The sequence below is a fragment of the Protopterus annectens genome, chromosome 2.part2 (genome assembly GCF_019279795.1).
Source record: "Protopterus annectens isolate FY-2018-M chromosome 2.part2, PAN1.0, whole genome shotgun sequence".
NCBI classification, from domain to species: Eukaryota; Metazoa; Chordata; order Ceratodontiformes; family Protopteridae; genus Protopterus; species Protopterus annectens.
Window position 1 is genome coordinate 391,062,916 of NC_056730.1, and position 19,608 is coordinate 391,082,523.

Consider the following 19,608-nt stretch of genomic DNA (forward strand, 5'->3'; position numbering starts at 1 on the left):
TGAACTTGTAATCTCAGTGCAAATTTTAGAAGTTTACATATTATGTTCTGGAGTTTCCCAGCTCTTGAATTATTGCATTTAATGTGAGTCAATCTATGACATTTAGCTGGTAGGTAGTTTGGTGTGCTGGGTATGTTTGTATGGCTATGAGAGATTACAAATGTGGGTGTGGAGGTTTGTCTTATAAGGTAATGAAATCCCAGGCAGTTAAGGAGTTCATAGAGTGTAAGTAGATAAGGTATGGATAGGAACGGTAAGAGTGAGAATAAGAGTAGGAACTTAAGGAGTGGTGAGGTAGATGGCATATTGGAAGTGTTATATACAGGTTATTGTATAGGGATAAGTGCTGATTATGTACCTTGTTAAGGAGTCAGGTTATATACCTTTAAGAAGTGTTTCCTGTGGTTTGTTGTATGGATGGGGGAGTGGTTAGGGTGTATAAATGTAGAAGCACTGGGGGCAGGTGGTAATTTGGGGCAAGGTAGGGGAGTGGAGTGAGCCCGCAGGGCGAATGGAGCGGGTAGAGCCAGTGAAGGACTAAAACTCTACGAAAACAATCAGTGGAGTGCTGACTGCCAAGGTAAGTTTAGGGGAGATACTATGCAGGGCAGTTGAGCGATGTACCGTAAAAAGTAGAAGGATAGATTGGGACTGCAAGAAAGATAAGTATAGGAAAATCTGGGTGCCTGAGAGTTGTATATTAAGATAGTTAGGTGGATATTCAAGGAGATAGACCTAGTAAGGGGGTGCCACCTAATGGGCAAAGGATATATTGCAACCGTGGCTACTTGTAAGGCTAGCTGGTCTAGAGGTAAAAGGAGGGAAACAGGAGTTATAATCAGAGTCTATGAGAGGGGAAGGTATGAAAGTTGGGAGAAGGAAAGGCTTTGGCTGCTGGCTGGCCTGGCTAGGGAGTATAATTTAAAAACCTGGAGAAGTTAAACAGATTTATTCTTTACACACAATAACTGTAGTAAACATACTTTCTTGTTTCCTTGAGGGATTGATGCTCAGGGAGAGGTTTGGCTCTACTCCTTAGCTTGGGGAAGAGACAGCAATGTTAGACAGGGCAATTTCCCAAACCCTAGCACAGGACAGGCAGGTTGGAGAGCTAGGTACAATAAAGAGAGAGAGAGAAACAAAGTGGTAAAGTAAACAGTAGGTTGGACACACTTCCTTAGTAAATAACAGCTAAAGACAATATATGTATATATATATATATATATATATATATATATATATATATATATATATATATATATAATTCCATTAGCCAGGTAAAACTAGTTACTTGTCTGCAAATTCTGAACAGTTAATGATGTAAAAAAGCAAGGTAGATTCAGTTACCCAATTAAATATACTCAGTAGGTTCTAAAAAAATTCATTACATCACAGCTATACAGTTCTTAGAAACATAGCATTAGAAATACACTAAACAGCCATATACTTTTCCAGATAAAAAATTATAACTAATGCTACATATATGCAGTCAGAATACAGTAATACATTAAAGCAGTCTAAAACAGTTCAATATATAGCCACACAGCATTGGAATTTAAAGCAGCAGTTTTAGTGTGAGCGATCTATTTTAAACAAATTCAGGTGTTAAGCAATAGCTTAGCAGAAGTGCTAAGCCGACCTGGAGCGTTCTGATCAAAATAGGATAACTACAACAGTGTTACCTGTTTCTTTACAATCTGTCAAAAGCCTAACTCACGGTGGTGTTTCCAGCTTTAAATTTACTGGACACTTCCCCAAAAGCTCCAACTCTTTCTGGAGCTGCTGAGGTTTGCTAAGATTACACTGAATGCCACTCTGTCATTTAGTGTAGCTCAAGTGTTACCCTTGTCTGCAAGCTGTTCAATAACCCAGACTAATATTTCTGAGCCACAAACTCCTACAAACTGGTGCATATAAAGTAAAGAAATGTTCACGGTATAATAGTTTATTGGTGCAATTAATTATGCAAGGTCCCCTTACTCCACTTATACATGAATTATTCATACATTATATATAGAATCAGATAAAATACCTATGGGAATATTGCTGTATGCATAGTGATAATACAACTACTATATATGTTCAGGTGTCCTTAACTCTAAAAATGGAATTAGCCTGGTCAAATCAGGGAAGTGGACAGGAGAGAAACCAGGTGCATCATCCTTTCTGTTGTCACAGCTTTATTTGGTATACAGATTATACATCACCTTTGTTAGTGAAATGCATGTCAACACATTTCAGCCTGTTGTGTATTTTCTGCCAGTTATCTCTGGGTCTTTTAAGATGCATTATCATAGTGCAAGTCAGTTTGGGAGCATGTTGAGTAAGTACCCCCCCCCCCCCCGAGAACTGTCCTGCATTAACATTGAGAAATTTCTTTTGCCTGTTACATGCCTGTGGCTTTATCTTTTATGTCTACAAGAGGTAGAACACCTTTGTTAATCTTTTCTGATAGTTTTACATTATTTTGATGAAGCACATCTTTCCTGACTGACTGCATCCCCAATGATTTCTTTCTCTGATTATCCCATATTATTTGTCTGAAAATATCAATGTTATATTTAACTATCCCTGATCAGAATGCTTGTGAAGTTCTTGGTTATCTTTTTGTTTGTATTAAAAATATATACAAACGCTATAGGTTTCATTAAGGGTACAGTAAAAACAAAAAAATATTTGATTACATCAGCTAAAATACACATCTGGGAAAACAAAACATAGCAAGCTGCTGTATTAGCATTTTGGGAAATGACACTTTTGCTATAAGGCTATTCATCTCTGCAAGAGAACAACAGCAGTTTGTCATTCTGTGCTTTATATGTAATAAATGGTAATTTGCATTAACAAAAGAAAATTTACATAGTAATGTGCAATAAAGAATTGCTTTTATTTACAAAGGGGTCTTTTATGCTTCCTTGCAAATCAGCTTTGATAGTTTCCTTATAAGACCTGAACCAGATAACTCCAAATGTAGAAAATTATGTAAAACAAATGGGAAGTGGTAATAATCCAATCTTAGTTGACAATGATGAGTCAACAATATATTACCATTACAACAAATAAAACACACATTTACAACCAAAAACTGCACTTCCCCTGCATGCAAATAAGATGAGCTCTTAAAAGGAAAAAAAAGCCTTTCAATGCAAATGTTCAGAAACCAATCTATGGGAAGTTTGTGTGTGTGTGTGTGTGTGTGTGTGTGTGTGTGTGTGTGTGTGTGTGTGTGTGTGTGTGTGTGTGTGTGTGTGTGTGTGAATGCTAGGATATCTTTTTTTTTTTTATTATTATTATTCCCTCCCCCTGTGTGTGTGTGTGTGTGTGTGTGTGTGTGTGTGTGTGTGTGTGTGTGTGTTTGTGTGAGTGTGTAACACAGTTTATGTTTTGGTACAGTTATGATCTGGCGTTCTTAATTCAAACATAGCATTACATATCACTGCAGAAATGGTTAGTCTTACTCAATAGATTAGGATGGCAGAAAAGGACCATGTGGTCTTACTAGCCATCCTCCTTTGCAAGCCTATTTAGTCACCTGAAGAATTTATGCAACAACAAGTTTTTTTTCTAACAAGAATTACCTACAGCCTACTTTATGCATTTGTAAAATGACACAATGCTTTTAATCGTACTGCTCTTAACTGTGCCAATTACCCAGTGATTTCTCCCTAACCTAGTCACTTCACATCTCATACTGCATTCTCATAACCTTATTCTGAGAAGCCCTATGCCATGGGTGGGATATTTTGCTACAGCCATCTTGTGTAATGTCTTACTGCTCTTCATAACATTCTCAAATTCTAGTACTCATGAAATTCATACCTCCTTCTTATGAGTAATGCATCCCAACACTAGGGTTAAGGGTACAGATACCCCCTGGATCACAAGTTCTTTCAATCCATCTATACAGTTCACTATTAATCTGCATCATTTAAAAGCATCTGTGGTCAGTGCCAAAAATCAAAATTGCTGTTCTGTGGCCAGCAGTTTAACATACTAAATAACTAGCATACAGGATAAAAGCTTGAAGATTTCTTTGATGCCCAACACTTACCAGAAATAAAGGCAGCCCTCAGAAGTGGCCACCTGGAGAGCTAGTCTCAAAATGATTGATAGGGAAGGGGGCAAAAAAGCAAAAGTTAAGAAAATGAGCAGTGGCACATGTGCAACCCCAGGCCTCACCCTACTTCATAGTCAACTGCAAATGGGGTGATTTCTGATTCGACAACCCAGATGGTTATTTTTTATTTTATTTATTTATTTATTTTACATTTGTTGACCAGGATAGTCCAACTGGATGCATGTCCATTTTCAGGGGATGCCCGGGGAGAAAATCTCCATGGAATAACAAATCATCATAACATGTCACATATTACAAATAACAAATATATTATTTACATAGATTACATGGGTAGACAATACAAACTACATATAGAATATTTTCAGTGATTAGAAGAGCAAACAGTATAACAAATCGTCAGGTAGTGTTATTCAGTGAGAGAATCAGATAAAAGTACATAGTAGGCTACCTAGCAGATTTACACATTCCAGAGACAGGTTACCCAGGCTTGATACAGTGACATAGCCAGTTTGTTCCCAGGTGGTGTTTGAGCCTAGTTTTGAACTGACCAGGTGAAGAGAGTTAGGTAATATCAGCTGGTAGAGAGTTCCATGATCTACCTACAGAATTTACAAAGAATGAGTCACCGGCTGAGTTATTAGTTTTACATATCTGAATAAGGAGTCTGTTGGAGGAGCGCAGCAGTCTAGGATTATTATAGAGGGTGACAAGATCTTTAAGTGCAGGGGTATTGTTAGGGTTATATATGATTTTATGGGCCATAACCAATTGGTTATATAGTATTAGACTGGGTAGTTCAAGCCATCCAAGCTGGATTAGACTGATGCAGTGATGCGTCCTAAAAGGCAGCCTAGTGGCAAACCTGGCAATGTGGTTGTAACAGATTGAAAGCTTGTTCATGACAGTAACATTAGAGAGAAGAGGGGATGCATACAGAAGAGTAGAGAGAAGGTGAGATCGAGCTATGGCAACATTGGTTGGGGGGGTTAGGAAGGCTTTTATTCTGTAAAGTGATCCTAGTTTTTTGTTGATGGTTTTAATCAATTGGTTAACATGTAGGTCGAATTTTAGATTATTATCTATAATGACACCTAACAGTTTAGTGGAGAGGTCAGAGGAGATTATTGTTCCATCATTTGCTTTTATTATAAAGTTAAAGGCAGTAGACCTCTGTGTAGGTAATAATAACAGCATTTTAGTTTTTTTAGGATTTAGAATCAGACATCGTTGGGAAAGCCAGTTTTATATTGTGTTAAAGGTGGTCTGCGTGGCTAGCTGTAACTCTATTGGGGATGTGGCCAAGCAAATCAGGGTAGAGTCGTCAGCATACTGGATACAGCTGACTTTTGGGATGACAGTATTCATCTCGTTCATAAAAATTGAAAAAAACAAGGGCCCTAGGATAGAGCCTTGTGGTACTCCAAGGGTGTTAGGTAGTGTGTTAGAGAGTTTATTCTGCCAAAGAACAGCCTGCTGTCTACCACTTAGATAGGATTTAAACCACTGAAGGGCTTTAGGATCTAGACTGAGTGTTTGCAGGGTGTGGATTAATAAGTGGTGGTCAACCATATCGAATGCCTTGGAGAGATCCAAGAAGAGGGCTGAAGAAATATGGTTATTGTTTCAATTATGGTTTATGGTGTTGGCAAAGGCTAGTAGGGCAGAGGTAGTACTGTGGTGAGGTCTGAAACCATGCTGGATATCTGCCATGAGGTGGTTATGGATTAGGTGGTGCATGATCTGTCTCTGAATACATTTTTCCATAATCTTTGTAAGTGCAGAGAGTATAGCTATAGGCCTATAGTTGGAGAATTCAGTAGAGCTACCTCCTTTATGGAGTGGGATTACATAGGATATTTTCCAGAGAGTGGGAAGTTTAGCTACTTCTATGGTTCGATTGATAAGTATCAATGCCGGGTATGCAACAGCATCAGCTGATTTTTGTAGGTATTCAGCAGGAAGTTGGTCAGCCGATAGTGTGGTGGGTTTTAGTTTTTTGATTGGGGTATGGATAAGTGATGTGGCGACAGGTTGAAAACTAAATGAGAGTAGGTTTCTACAGGTGGTACTTTCTGGGCCAAGGGAGCTAGGAGGTAGTTGGCTGGCTAGGGCCTGAATTGTCTCAGTAAAGAATCGGTTAAAACTATTTGAAACATCCTCTGGGGGTTTATCAGTAGTGGCAACTGAGACAGGGGTAGTAGTAAGTCCAGGGTGTAGTAGTTTATTCAAGTCTGCCCAAAACTTCTGGGGGTTATTTTGATTTTCTGTCTTTAATTTGCAGTAGTATTGTTTTTTGTCTTGTAGTATGAATTTTTAGTTTCGTTCCTAAATTGCCTGTATTTAATTTGATCTTGGGGGTGTTTAGTTGAACGCCATAAAGCCCAGGCTTTGTTTCTAAGGCTAATTTGAGTCTAGTCTCTTTTGAAAGCCATGGTGCAGTTTTGCCTTTGTTCTTTTTGAGTGAATAGGTGCGTGTAAATCAAGGATCTCAAGGAATTTATTGTTAAAGTACGCAACTGCTTCTTCTAAGGGGAGGAGTTTTAAAATAGACCAATTACATGATTTTAGTTCCTGCTGGAATTTGGCTGAGTCAAAGTTTTTGTTATTTCTAGCATTTCTTAGTAAGGGTTGTTTGGGGATTGATAGCTTTGTGCTTAATTATATATGTGGGATGGTGATCTCTTAGACTATCGAGGAGGGTACCAGAGGTGTACAGATGGGGGTGATTATTGGTGAGTACCCAATCAAGTATGCTTTCTTTTTGGTTGGGCTTACCTACCCTAGTAGGGGTGTTAATGATTTGAGTAAATGAGTGTGGGTTAACATGGGTGGTTGGGGATTCTGATGAACAGGTGGCCCAGTCTATATTGAAGTCTCTGGGAAGTAGGGTTTCTTGGGGGCAGTGACTAGATATCCAGTGTAAGGTGTCTTCAAGTGTAGCTATATTGTTACCTGGGGGAATATACATGCCGATGATATAAATGTATTTACTTCTGTTAAGTTGCAGTTTGGTGGCTAGAATCTCTAAGCTGTTAATCTGAGGTGGTTGTACTACATCTGTGTTTACATTCAGCTCTGATTTACAGAGTATAGCTACCCCACCCCCTTGCTGGAAGCACGGTCCAGCCTGTGTATGTTATACCCAGGAGGTAGTACTTCATTGTCTGTAGTGGTAGGTTTTAACCAGGTCACTAATAGACAGAGAATCTCAGTAGAGTGAACAGAAAGGAGTGCATGCAGTTCATGTACCTTGTTATTAATGCTTCAAATATTAAGATGACAGGTTAGGAGAGAGTTAGATGGACTGGAAATTGTAGGTTTGTAGCTTAGGTTACAGGTAGAGGGGGAGTATGCGTCTAAGGTGGATGGGACAGGTTTGGGGTGTATGTCTCCACCAAGTAATAGGCTAGGCCTAAGCTTGGAGAGAAGTTTCAGGAATTTGTCTACAAGTCTGTGGTAGAGTTTGATTCTAGTGCTAATTTTCCTAGAGTTGATGTGTAGGAAGTGAGAACAAGATGTTGGATATGTCCTGGTACTGTAAGTATGGTTGAAGGTGGGATGATTGACTACTTGGGTGATAGTATGGGCCTTTAGAACTTGAAGTCCTGTGAGAGACTGATTTTCATATAAGGTAAGGAAGTATGAGGCTAATAGGAGGGGTAGTAAAAAGCAGTGCAACATTGTTTGGGATGTGACTTGAGAGATAAGAAACTGTTATACCTGGAATTGCAGTACCAGAAGATAGTGTGGTTAGGCAACTGTAACAGATGAAAGTTGATAGGTGCTGGTGAGATGTAGGTAGAGGGTTTGGATGGGGAATAATTATCACAGCAAGAGGTGATAGGAGCTAATAGGTGGGGGAGTGGCTAATCAGGTAGAAATGTAGAGGTAGTGGGGGCGGATGGAGAAGCACAGCGAGTCCGAGCGTAGCGGGGCTATTGCAAATCTCAAGGTCTTCAAGTTTGCCTTAGAGCAGTTAGGTAGGTATTATGGCACTTTTTTATGCATTATAATTTTGTTAGCTTATAGGTTCAATTTATAGGATATGAAGCCTTTAGATTATGTCCTTTTGTATTACACTTTTTAAAGTTAGTATGCTATATGTAATACAATTTTGGGATTGTTTTGGTGGTAACATTTCAAAGATTAGAGGGCAGGGGTAAGCTACTTTTTAGGTAGGGTTAGGAATAAGCCAATTCAAATTCTCTAATGAGAGAGAGAACAAGGTAAAAAGTAAGGTCTAGCAGAAGAGCCGCTAGAAGAAAAGGAGATTTATAACTGAGTAGAGTTCAGCAAATTCAGAAGAAGACAGCAGTAGAAGGAGTGAGGTACAAAAGGGGAGGCAAAAACGGAAATAACTGCAGAGCCAAGTTCTACAGCTGCACAGCAAGGAACAGTCACTTAGACTACCAGGTACTGTGAAAAGTATCTATGCAGCTGACAATTTTGTAGACTAGGAATTCGTAGAGAAATAGAAACCTTATACCAGGAGTTAGTATGGAGTGGGAGAAATATGGTAGTGTACTGAGAAGGAGAAGACTGTGTAAAACAATGACTCTAAACTAGAAAGTGTTGGGTTTAGAGAGATGTCTGGTGGGGGTTGCCAGTAGTGTGCTCTCCTGAATACATTCTAATGAAATTTACAATCATAGAAGGGTTAAATCATTAACATACACTGTAATGTTCCTGTACTTTAAATAAACCGGCCACAGACTTTTGCAGATGCAGCGGGATGGTAGAGAACTGTTATAGGGATGCCCCACAGTGTTTGTATTAGCTGACAACTGTAAATGGAAATAAAAAAGAAGATTAAGAAAAGCTGATAAGAGGAGTGATAGGGGAGGTAGGACTGTATTTGTAATTGGTGCAATATAAGAAAGACGTGCAAGGAAATAGGTAAAACAGCCTAATAACACTACCGTTACTGAGTTAAATTAAAAACTCTATGCAGTAATTTGACACTAAAAATATGTTCAAATACAACAAGCATCTAGACATATATATAGTGCTCAACCAAGATTAATGTACAATATCCAACTTGGCCTGGGTAAAACTGTCACTGTAACATATGACAGTATTACCTATAACAGAATATATAGTACAAGGCATTACTACACTATAGCAGCTGAATGTCTGCAAACTATAAGGAATTACATTACATCCCAGTTTAAGCATATAGTGAGCAGTTAAATTAGTTTGCTGTTAGTTGGGAATACAGCTGATAAAGCACAGTATCTTCCTTTAAAACAGCGATAGTTACACAATTGTTTTCAATAATATGAGCTAAATGGTCAATAAAGTCACAGTAAAAACAAACATCATCTTCTTTTAGGATGCTGATATACTATTTTGTGTCTATGGAGTAGGACAAGGTTGAGCAGGCGGACACCTCCAGCATCTCATCCTTAAAGCAAAACCTGAGATTCAGCTGCTGTTCCCTCTTTCTTTTTTAGCAAGTTGATGGCTTATGGCCTGCTCAGTGCATTCCAGATGAAAAATGAGGTGATGGGAGACCAGTTAGGTTCAATGTCATCAGCTGTAGAAGCATAGCCCAGGACTGCGACAGCCAATGGCAGTTTTCAGACAGCACACTGATTCAGGCTTTTGTCATTTCATGATGAGCTGTGAACAACTGCCTTGGATGTGACATTTATGGGATAAGCCCTCTTTCATAATCCCTCTCAGAACATCAGATAGGATATTTTACTACAGTACATGATACGAGGAATCCCCTTTAATTATTTTCTCCCAAGTCTTCACAGATGTTTATTAGGAAGAAGGCTGCCAAGAACAAACAACAATCTGTCAATCCCTATTGACCTTCCATGATCTCCATAAAAGTCCCAAAGAAGCCTCTTCTCTATGCAATTTTTGTACCTGTGTGCTACTAACTCTCAAGTCTCCAATAGTCAGAAACAGCCCATTTGTTCCCTACCCAGGAAATTCACCCTGGATCAGGGCAAGAACTGTCCAGAGGGGACCAATGTACAGGCAGCTATGAAAGTGCTTAGTGTCCTCACTAGTAACCCTGGCTACGAAGGATACATATATATATATATATATATATATATATATATATATATATATATATGTATGTGTGTGTGTGTGTGTGTGGGGGGGGGGGGCAAGTGATTCAGATCACTTGACATTTGAAACAATATTGCATTTTACAGCCTTCAAGAAAGTCACCTGAAACAGAATGAAAAGGTAAAATAATTTCTTAACAGAATATCACAGAGTTCAAAACCTGAAGAATGCAGGTCTTGGGACTGTGTATTTCAAGTTTGTGGGCTTCAAGATTGTGATAGTAAACCATATAAATAGATAGATAGATATAGATATAAATATAAATATATATAGATACAGATATTGATATTATGACAATCAGGCTTTTTGAAGGCCAGATTTTCCAAGCTTGACTGCTGAGCTTATGAACCTAAACAGTGCACAGAGTTGCAAAATATGTCTAAGTATGTAAAGGCTCCTTGCACATTAATCTGGCTTGACTGACATGACTGGAATTAAGTAATCTGGCTTGACTGACATGACTGGAATTAAGTAATATCTAGTTGAGTTTAGTAAAATTCACTGCGAAATCTCTTATACAATTTGTAAACTTAGCAAGATGTACACTATTACAAACAACAGAGCTACCAAGTCTTTGTTACCTTCATTCTGATGCTTGCTGGGGGCAAGGGCATCAACTGCATCCTGAATTTGCTGAGCACTTGTTTTGAATGCAGTAAGGAAATCTCTCAGGGCAGCCTCTGAAGCTGTTGTTTTCAGGGTTGTGTAAGCCGTGAGCACTCCTGCAAGGTTATGTAAAAAGATATCAATAGTGCAAAACTCTAGGGAGAAGCCATTTTTTGAATAGCAGAATAAAACAAGATATTCAACATATCAACATTTTCTGACACTTCAGCATATAATTAGGAAACAGAGATGAACAAAATATCTTGGGCGGAAATGCTTCTGTTGCACTGAGCTTAGTATTCCTTGGCATAACTTTGTCTGCAAGGTCAAATTCAAGCACGACTGAGACATTGTGAAGGATCAGAAATGATGAGCAGAAATATGTGACTTGAGATCTGTGCTTAGAGTTTTCAGTGACAGAGAAAACACTTGTCAGTGTTATTCTGAGGCCTACATAAGAAGGGATTTAGTATGAGAGACAAAACATTGCTTACTTAAGCATAAAATCAGGGCGAAGCTCAATACATGCTAACAAGCAGATTTTGCTAGTCTTCCAATACTGAGTAAGGATGAATAAAAATCATTCTACAGTATTACCTTCACAAGGGAGGATCATTACTTTTGTACAATTTCTTCGGGATGAAGCTCAATACATGCTAACAAGCAGATTTTGCTAGTCTTCCAATACTGAGTAAGGATGAATAAAAATCATTCTACAGTATTACCTTCACAAGGGAGGATCATTAGTTTTGTACCATTTCTTCGGGATGAAGTTTTCCGTGTCTGGCCAGCTTACCTGCATATCTTTGGTGCCCTGCCAAACACATCACTGGACTGACCAAACCATATGTATGCTGTACTGTTCTTATCTGGCTGGACTATTTTGTCACTACAGCCAACCTTTTGTATTTTTATTAAGTTATGATAACAGCTATGGCCATACAACCAAGCATTCATAATATAACTTTTTTCCTAAGGAAACTCTAGCTTAAAACTGGTCATCATGCATCAAATGAGTTTGCCCACACAAGCCACATGCTATCATTCTGAGATACTATAAGGGCAGATGGCAGAACACATCTAACCGAGAGAGGCAGGATATGAGTAAAGGAAGGCACTTCATCAAGCAGAAGCAAGTAAACAATATTAAACAATAAATGCTCATTACTATTCAAACATCAGCACGCTGATTGGACAACCCAACCAGTGTGCCCATTGTAAATCAAGCGTATACTAAAAGAAAAAAGTCTGGTTACTGAAGTACCATTAAGCGGCCAGACTTTCTATTGTTATATTATGAGGGATAGAGCAAAATATAAGAATAATCAGGTATGTTCTGTAAAATTAAACAAATAGAAACCTATCTGATTTTCTTTACATGGTTGTGCTGTCCCTCATTAATATCTATTTTTTAACAGTTAAAAAAAAAATAACAGCAACAGAGATTCTGTTTTCTCTGTTGCTTCTCATGCACTGATGTAATGTGCAAGATGTGGGAATGCAAGTCCCATATGCATGCATGGTACATCAGTGTGGGGAAGACAACAAGGAAAAAGGAAAGTGCCCTTGTACAAATACATTATTTAAGAATTGTATGCAATTTCTTTCTTAAGTAATATAATTGTATAATAGCAATAATCCACTCCTATTTGTGGGTATACCAGGATTTACCCATGGTTACCTTTATTTCATAAACCACACCAACCGTAAATCATGAAATACCCACACAGTCATGGATTATTGCTTAAGTAGTTTTCAGCAACAGTCGTGCTGACCTATATTTCTCTATTCAGCAATGTACTGAGGCAAGACATCTAGAATTCTATTGTCACTAAAAAAAGTGCACAGGAAGGTCTGTTAACCCTATAGACAATGCACACACACACACACACACACACACACACACACACACACACACACACACACACACACACACACACACACACACACACACATACATAATTAGATTTTGTGTTTCTTCAACAAACATATTTGATTTATTTTCTTTTTTTTTAAATTTGACCTTTCAAACATATTGGGTAAAAGTTATTTTTACCAATTAAAGTAAAAAATAAATGCATGTCAATGCAACTACTATAAACAAAAGAATTAGAATTGCTAAAAACAAAAACCTTTTTAATCAAGCCTTGCCCTTGTTGCAAAAACCAACTAGGGAATCTTGAAACAATACTGATTTTCGGTAATCAAGAAGTTTACAAAATTAATCAAACCTGATGTTAAATCACATTTGAAATCTCAGGATTGCAGTTTTTAGAAAACAAATAGTTAAATCTGAAAGCTGTTTTCTCCCAGTAGGTAGTAACTAATGGGTATCTGACTGTATGCATGATGCAGTTGGGTGTTTGAAAATACTTAATGAAGTGCAGTCGTCTGGTACTGCACAGCCAACTGTAAATTAAAAGTAAACAAGATCTGCCTGTTACTATTAACTCTGCTATTTTATGAGAAAGAACCCTTGACTGATGGAAGTCTGACAGTAAAAGAAGAATCAGGGAGAGCCTACCTTGCAGGTACATGGCTTCCATGACATTAACTACTGCATACATTCAGATCTCACTGTGCACTATAGCACCTGAAAAGCAAGTCTGTATAGGACATATATGCAATAGCAATTTCAGCACAAGACATATGCCACTAGAATATAAATATTCAGTCAGCATTTATTATTTCTCAGCAGCAAATATGCTTTTTCCCTTTTCATGCCATTATGTTTATTTTCTCTGAGTTATAAACATAATCACCAAAGAAAGCACTATTCCCAAACAAAATACTAAAATAGAGATATGCCAAACATTTACTTGTGTCCTCTACTATTTGTTCAGAAAACTGATGCTATGACTTACCAAAGCATGATTTTGTCTTGCCTAAATTTGGCAATACATACTGACTAATGACATAAATCATTCTGTTCTAAAATAGGAGCGTTATACACACTACTGGAGGAATGCCATGCTATGCAAATGTATAGATTCTTTGACTGGGTCACAAAAATAATATTTACTGAAAGGGATGTAGATATGGCCAATCTTTGTCAGTAGGAAGATTTCCAACAATAGGCTGACAGGAGATAAAGAGGTTTAACAAAGTCATAAGAATGTCCAGATATAGAAATGCTAAGTTTCAATGTAAAGAAGTGTAATAAATGCACATGGATAATACCTACCCAATTGGACTTTCCCAGTACTCAAATGTCAGTAAATAAATAAGTAAATATTGGGAGGCTGAGCTACATATGACAGTTTATAACTGAAAGGGACCCAAGCAATACTATAATTATATCAGATGATCTTAAAGTAAGCAGTCCAGTCAATGTGACAAGCAGAAAGAAAAGCTTGGGGATCATAGAATATTCATAGAACACTACCTGCAGAAAAAGACAGGTGGATTTGTCACACCATGAGTTTTGCACATGTTGATAATGGAGAACAATGGACCTCATCAGTGTTTTTCTGTAGGTGACAGAATCTTGCAGTGATAGCACAGTTTGACATCTGCCACAATAATATCCTGATGAACACTTTGGTTTTGTGTGAAGCAGACAAACTGGGGTTAAGTTCTTCTTTCAGCTTTTCCCGGTTAGGGGTCGCCACAGCGGAACTCCGGTCCGCTAATGATTGGCAGTAGATTTTTATGGGTGTCGAGGTGCCAGCTCGACTCCCAACCTTCAACGAAGGCACGCCCATTCTACTCATGTCTTTTGAATGCCACTCGACCGCGAGGAGGACATGCAGACTCCACACAGAAGGTGCTCCAGCACCACCGCGCAGAAAGTAAATATGCAGTAGTGGAAACAGTACAGTCTAGCTCTGTATAAAGAAGTATTTAAAAATGGGCTGCCAGCATTAAAGGCACCAACACCAACACAGAGCTCAGAAAGGAGGCAACTTCCATATTTCTTGTCTGAGCTAAACTCGAGTCTTCTGATCCTTTTGTGAATACAATTAATAACCATTACAAACAGCAGCTTAACCTTTTTCCTGAAGACCACCAAAGTACAATGCACAGAACCCAAAAGTCTAACTACTACATACATGCCCTGTACATACTGTATCGTCTCACATAGTAGACTCAATCACAGCTCTTCAGAAAGCAGCACTGTAACCAGAGTCACCATTATGTTACTAACAGCAGTACCCTCTGAGATCAGATTGTGTCACATGGGAAAACAGAATCACACACACACTTACATGACTTTAACAGGTCCGTCTTAAAAAAAAAAATCCATCGCTGATAAACTTGTTGTATCTTCTTTACTTTTTACAGAAGTATTAATTAACTTTAAATTTAGCCTACACACTGGCTGCTCACATTCAGTAAGAGAACAATGCTTGATTCAGGGAAGAAGGACAAAACTTATTTTTTTGCCTGTCTTAAATGTTTAAATATGAAGGTTCTTCAGTGAAAATGCCCACAGTTAATTTACTTGTTACATAATCTTTCAGTTTTCCACTTTGGGGGAGAAATACATTATTTTAGACGACTCAGTGCAGTACCAAGCAACAGTACACACCGTCAGCTCACGTCAACTGCTGTGAGCAAATGTACATGCTCCATTTCTCTGAAAAACAGAAACAACACATATATTACAGTTATAAGTGTATCAACTAGTAACTCTTAACTAATTATGTCGTGTCAGCTGCTGTGAGCAAATGTACATGCTCCATTTCTCTGAAAAACAGAAGCAGCAAATATATTACAGTTATACGTATGTCAGCTAATAACTCAACTGATTTCATTTAACCTGTTGTCAAACACTGAAAATTGTTTAATGGTTTAACGGAGGCTACTTGGGTTCTCAGCATTCAGAATTTAACACTTACAGAGTACTCGTTATCAGTGATCTGGACTCGAAATTAAGGTCTGCAGTTCTCCATTATCACCTGCAGACATATTGAGAGATTATATTTCTAAAAGGAAAGCAAATGAATGGAAGTTATATAACGAACAGTAACAAAATGGTAGTATAGTGTTTAGTACATAGCGTAGCAAATGTTCAAAGTCAAGATGTCAGACAGGAAGGGACAGCAATAGTCAGAAAGTCAAACATAAGACTGCTTTTATAAAGTGTGCTGAATGTACATCAGGAAAGAGGAATTATGTTGCCAATTCCTGTGTGCCGAACTGCAATGCACATGTTGTGTGAACATCGGCTGGTTACATTAGGTGGTAGCTTCTGTCTTCTGTCATAGATTTAATCATGTTAGTTTCTTAAAAGCTGCTGTTGAAATAATATATATTTGAAGGTCTTTTTAAGTTTTGTTTCATTTCTTTATGTGTATTTGACATGTTTATTTTCAATGTTGTGGATTATTTTCACAATTTTCTAGTGAACCCAGTAAATAGTACACTATCTGAACGACAAGACTTTTAAATAGAGACTAAAAGAGGCTTCAGATGTGTGTTAAGGAGAAATAAGAGAAACAGAGAGAGAAGGTCACATGAAAAGAATGCTAACCATCTCATGGAAATGAACTATTCAAAACAGCAGCATCTGTCACAGGAAGAAACATGCAACAAGAAGGGTGAAACAAGTAGAACATTAAGGAGAACTCAAAGGCAATGTTAAAAAGCAATTTGCAACAAAGAAAGTTATGGCAGCATAGAATACCCTTTTTGAGGTGGCTATGGTATCAAAACAGTGGGACAGTTCAAGAACACACACCTAAACAACTCTAGTGGACAGTAGAGGCACCCAGAAAATTTGGTTAACAAAAGCTGCAACTTATAAACTAGGTGGACAAATGGACAGACGAGGTGTGCCAAGAAGACCTTCCAAACATGTTCTGTTTTTCCATTTAAAGCTTAATATTACTGATGTATGAGGGTGGTAAATATTTAAAATGTAGGGTGATATGTTCTGTGGTGTATTTATTTTGAGGAGGTAGATGGATTGTACCATGTCAGCCATTTTCAGCTATAACCTACTCAGACAGATAGACCAAAAATTAACACTGTACATAGGTTCACAAGTTCAAGTTAATAAAGTCAACAATAATGACCATCTGGAGGATTCTTAAATACAGCATACATGATCACAGCCAAACCAACACTGTTTGTGCTACATTTGTGATGAGCAGCAATGCTAATCATAGATGCATACAGGCAGGTTAACGTGCACCATGAGCAGCCCCTGGTCATGACTGCTGCACAGCCCTGTGGCCACCTCATGTTACTTTACCTCACAGATAGAGATAAGTATGAGCATCAGAGGTAAACAGTGATAGTGCATAAGCACTCCTAGTATTCTTTGTGAGGTCACTCACATAAGTTTACACAGTTGATGTAACATATGTCACAATAAATGTTCATAACAAGAAATATGCAATGAAGAGGGAAATAGCAATGATGGCTGAAGAAGGAGTAAATGTTATACTATAGCAATAGAATCTGAAGAGAGTGGTAGAAAAAAGTGTACAGGGAGGTGATCATCAAAGCATTGTCCGAGAAGTAGAATGAAAAAGGTGTTATGACAACATGTGAATGTAGATTAATGTGAAACACAAACAGAACAGGTGCAATACCATTAAGCAACACGATATACCAACCTTCACCAATCCTGACAACATCAGAGTCAGATCAATGTACAAGGATTATAATGCTTCTGTCATTAAATACAAACATGTGATATCCCCAGCGGATTGCAGCCCACATGCCAGTATGTCCACAGTTCCTCGGGAAGGGTAGTCACTGCAGCAATCACAGTAAATGTGGTCAGACAACAAACACATTAGGGAAATGTAACACATATGCAGACAGATGGCAAAAAGAAAGAAAGAAATACTCCAAGGGGATTAAGCCCATGATTTTTCTACTGCACATTTTCATAGCAGTGCACTAGAAACAGAAGCCACTGCAGTAGTCAGAGTAAAAGGGGTCATACAACACACATATCAAAGAAATGTAGTACATGTGCAGACTGAAAAACATAAATTTGCAAAAGGACATATAATCCCGGTCCCCCTCCCAGAGATTTGAAAGCCACAACCAATGCATTGACACAGAAGGACTACTTGCATAAGAAAAGAGACCCAGTGAAAGAGTTTGAATAATGGCCCTTGCTGTACTTTATTTCACATATGTATGTGCAATGAGGCTTAGCTCATTTGCATGACTTATTAGTGCTTGCCAAGGATTTTCCATCATTTTTGCAAGAGGATGTGGAGTACTATTTCTCTGTGGTCATATATGGCTATCTAAGTTGCTCTCTGCCAAGTGTCATACAGTGTGCAACCACAGAAAGATGATTTTGATTAATATGCCCATTCATGGTATGTGTTGTGTATCTCTTTTGTTTAACCATAACTTAGGTTGGAAAATGACTTTAGGACAGATGAAGATAAAAAGGGAATGCAAGCAGGTTGCAACACAAGTTGAATAGATACAAAAATGAGAAGCATGGAGATGGGATTTGAGCCCATAAATCTCAACTTCATAGCTCAACAATAGAAGAAAAATTCAGACATAAAGTAGGTTAGAAGATGATAAACTGTCCACATATTTTACACATTGATGACAGGAATGTTTACTTTCAAGGGAATGGAACACACAACAGCAAGAAAAGAAAAACACACCTACATGGATTTGAACCCCTCCCTTTGGCAATCATATTCCCTAGACCAGAAATGAACAATGCATGCCATGGAAGGACTTGCACAAAAGGTGATTTGAAAAACACATTTAAGGGGAATGTAACACATATTAGCAAAATACACCTACATGGATTTGATGGCTATCATAGTCTGTAGACCAGGGAATCACCAAAAAATGCTATATAAGACCTTACATTAATGAGGTCTGAAAACATGTTTCAAGGAAATGTTAGAAAACTGTTGAAGCACAAATCTGAACATTGAAAAACAACATACCAACCATCAGGGGGTTAAAACCATTCTGTCACTGTACTGACAATGTACAGATCACTTCATATTTAGACTGAACCATGTACTTTGTCACACAAATATATTATGTTTTCCTTACTTCATATCTGAATGGTACATTATTAGCGCATGCCATGGACTATTCTGAAGCATTCTACAAGGTATACCTCCATGCATTTGAATTCCCTGCCTGCCTGATACTCTCTAGAGCAGTGCATTATCAAGTGAAGCCAAAGAAGAATTTATAAGCATAGTCAAGTATCCAAAATGTATCCAGCAAGCTTATGCACTGACCTTTGTAAGTCTAGCTTGGCTTCAAAAATGTATTGCACAAGTTTATGTGTCCTATAGGTTATTTTAAGGGTTATGTCTATGCTAGGGAAAGATTTACAAGCTGCCTCTGTCCATTAGAGACATAGGTGTTAGATCCAGAGTATAATTCTGATTTCCCATCCACTCGTCCAGGTTTCTCTTGAACAGGGTTAGGGAAGAGCTCTGCTTCACATGGATGGGAAGCCTGTTCCAGAGTAAGGAATTCTCTGATTCACATACATGTTCCTCCAACATGTCCTACTTATGTTGCAAGCAAAGTTTAAATCCTTAGACTTAGTAACTCTTGATATATTGCCAACTTTTGTACAACACGACCATAGAAATATAATTTTAATATACAAGCCCTTCTGAGGATGTGTATGGTGTGATAATGTATTTTAGGCAAGGTTAAACTTTGGAAGGATACAGGTTGTCAATGATAAAGGGCAGCCACGGACAATGCAAGGTCATGAGACAGAAACTGAGTAGGACAGAGGTGGGTGAAAAAGAAAGACAGATATCCATATATGTGAACCCATGCCTTTCATAATTATAGGACAAATATCAGAGCATTAGCAAGGAGAGCCACTGAAGCAGTCTACCTACAAGCAGCCCTAAAACACATTA

At 38.1% G+C, this 19,608-nt stretch overlaps 1 protein-coding gene across 1 annotated transcript in view; it reads right to left on the reverse strand.

The window, feature by feature from the left end:
* The window catches only part of LOC122795642, a 2,207,893-nt gene that overhangs the window by 91,361 nt on the left and 2,096,924 nt on the right, over positions 1-19,608 (reverse strand). Inside the window, exon 11 of the mRNA XM_044063913.1 lies at positions 10,747-10,887. Coding sequence (XP_043919848.1) covers positions 10,747-10,887 — 141 coding nt within the window. The remainder of the gene's footprint in view (positions 1-10,746; positions 10,888-19,608) is intronic.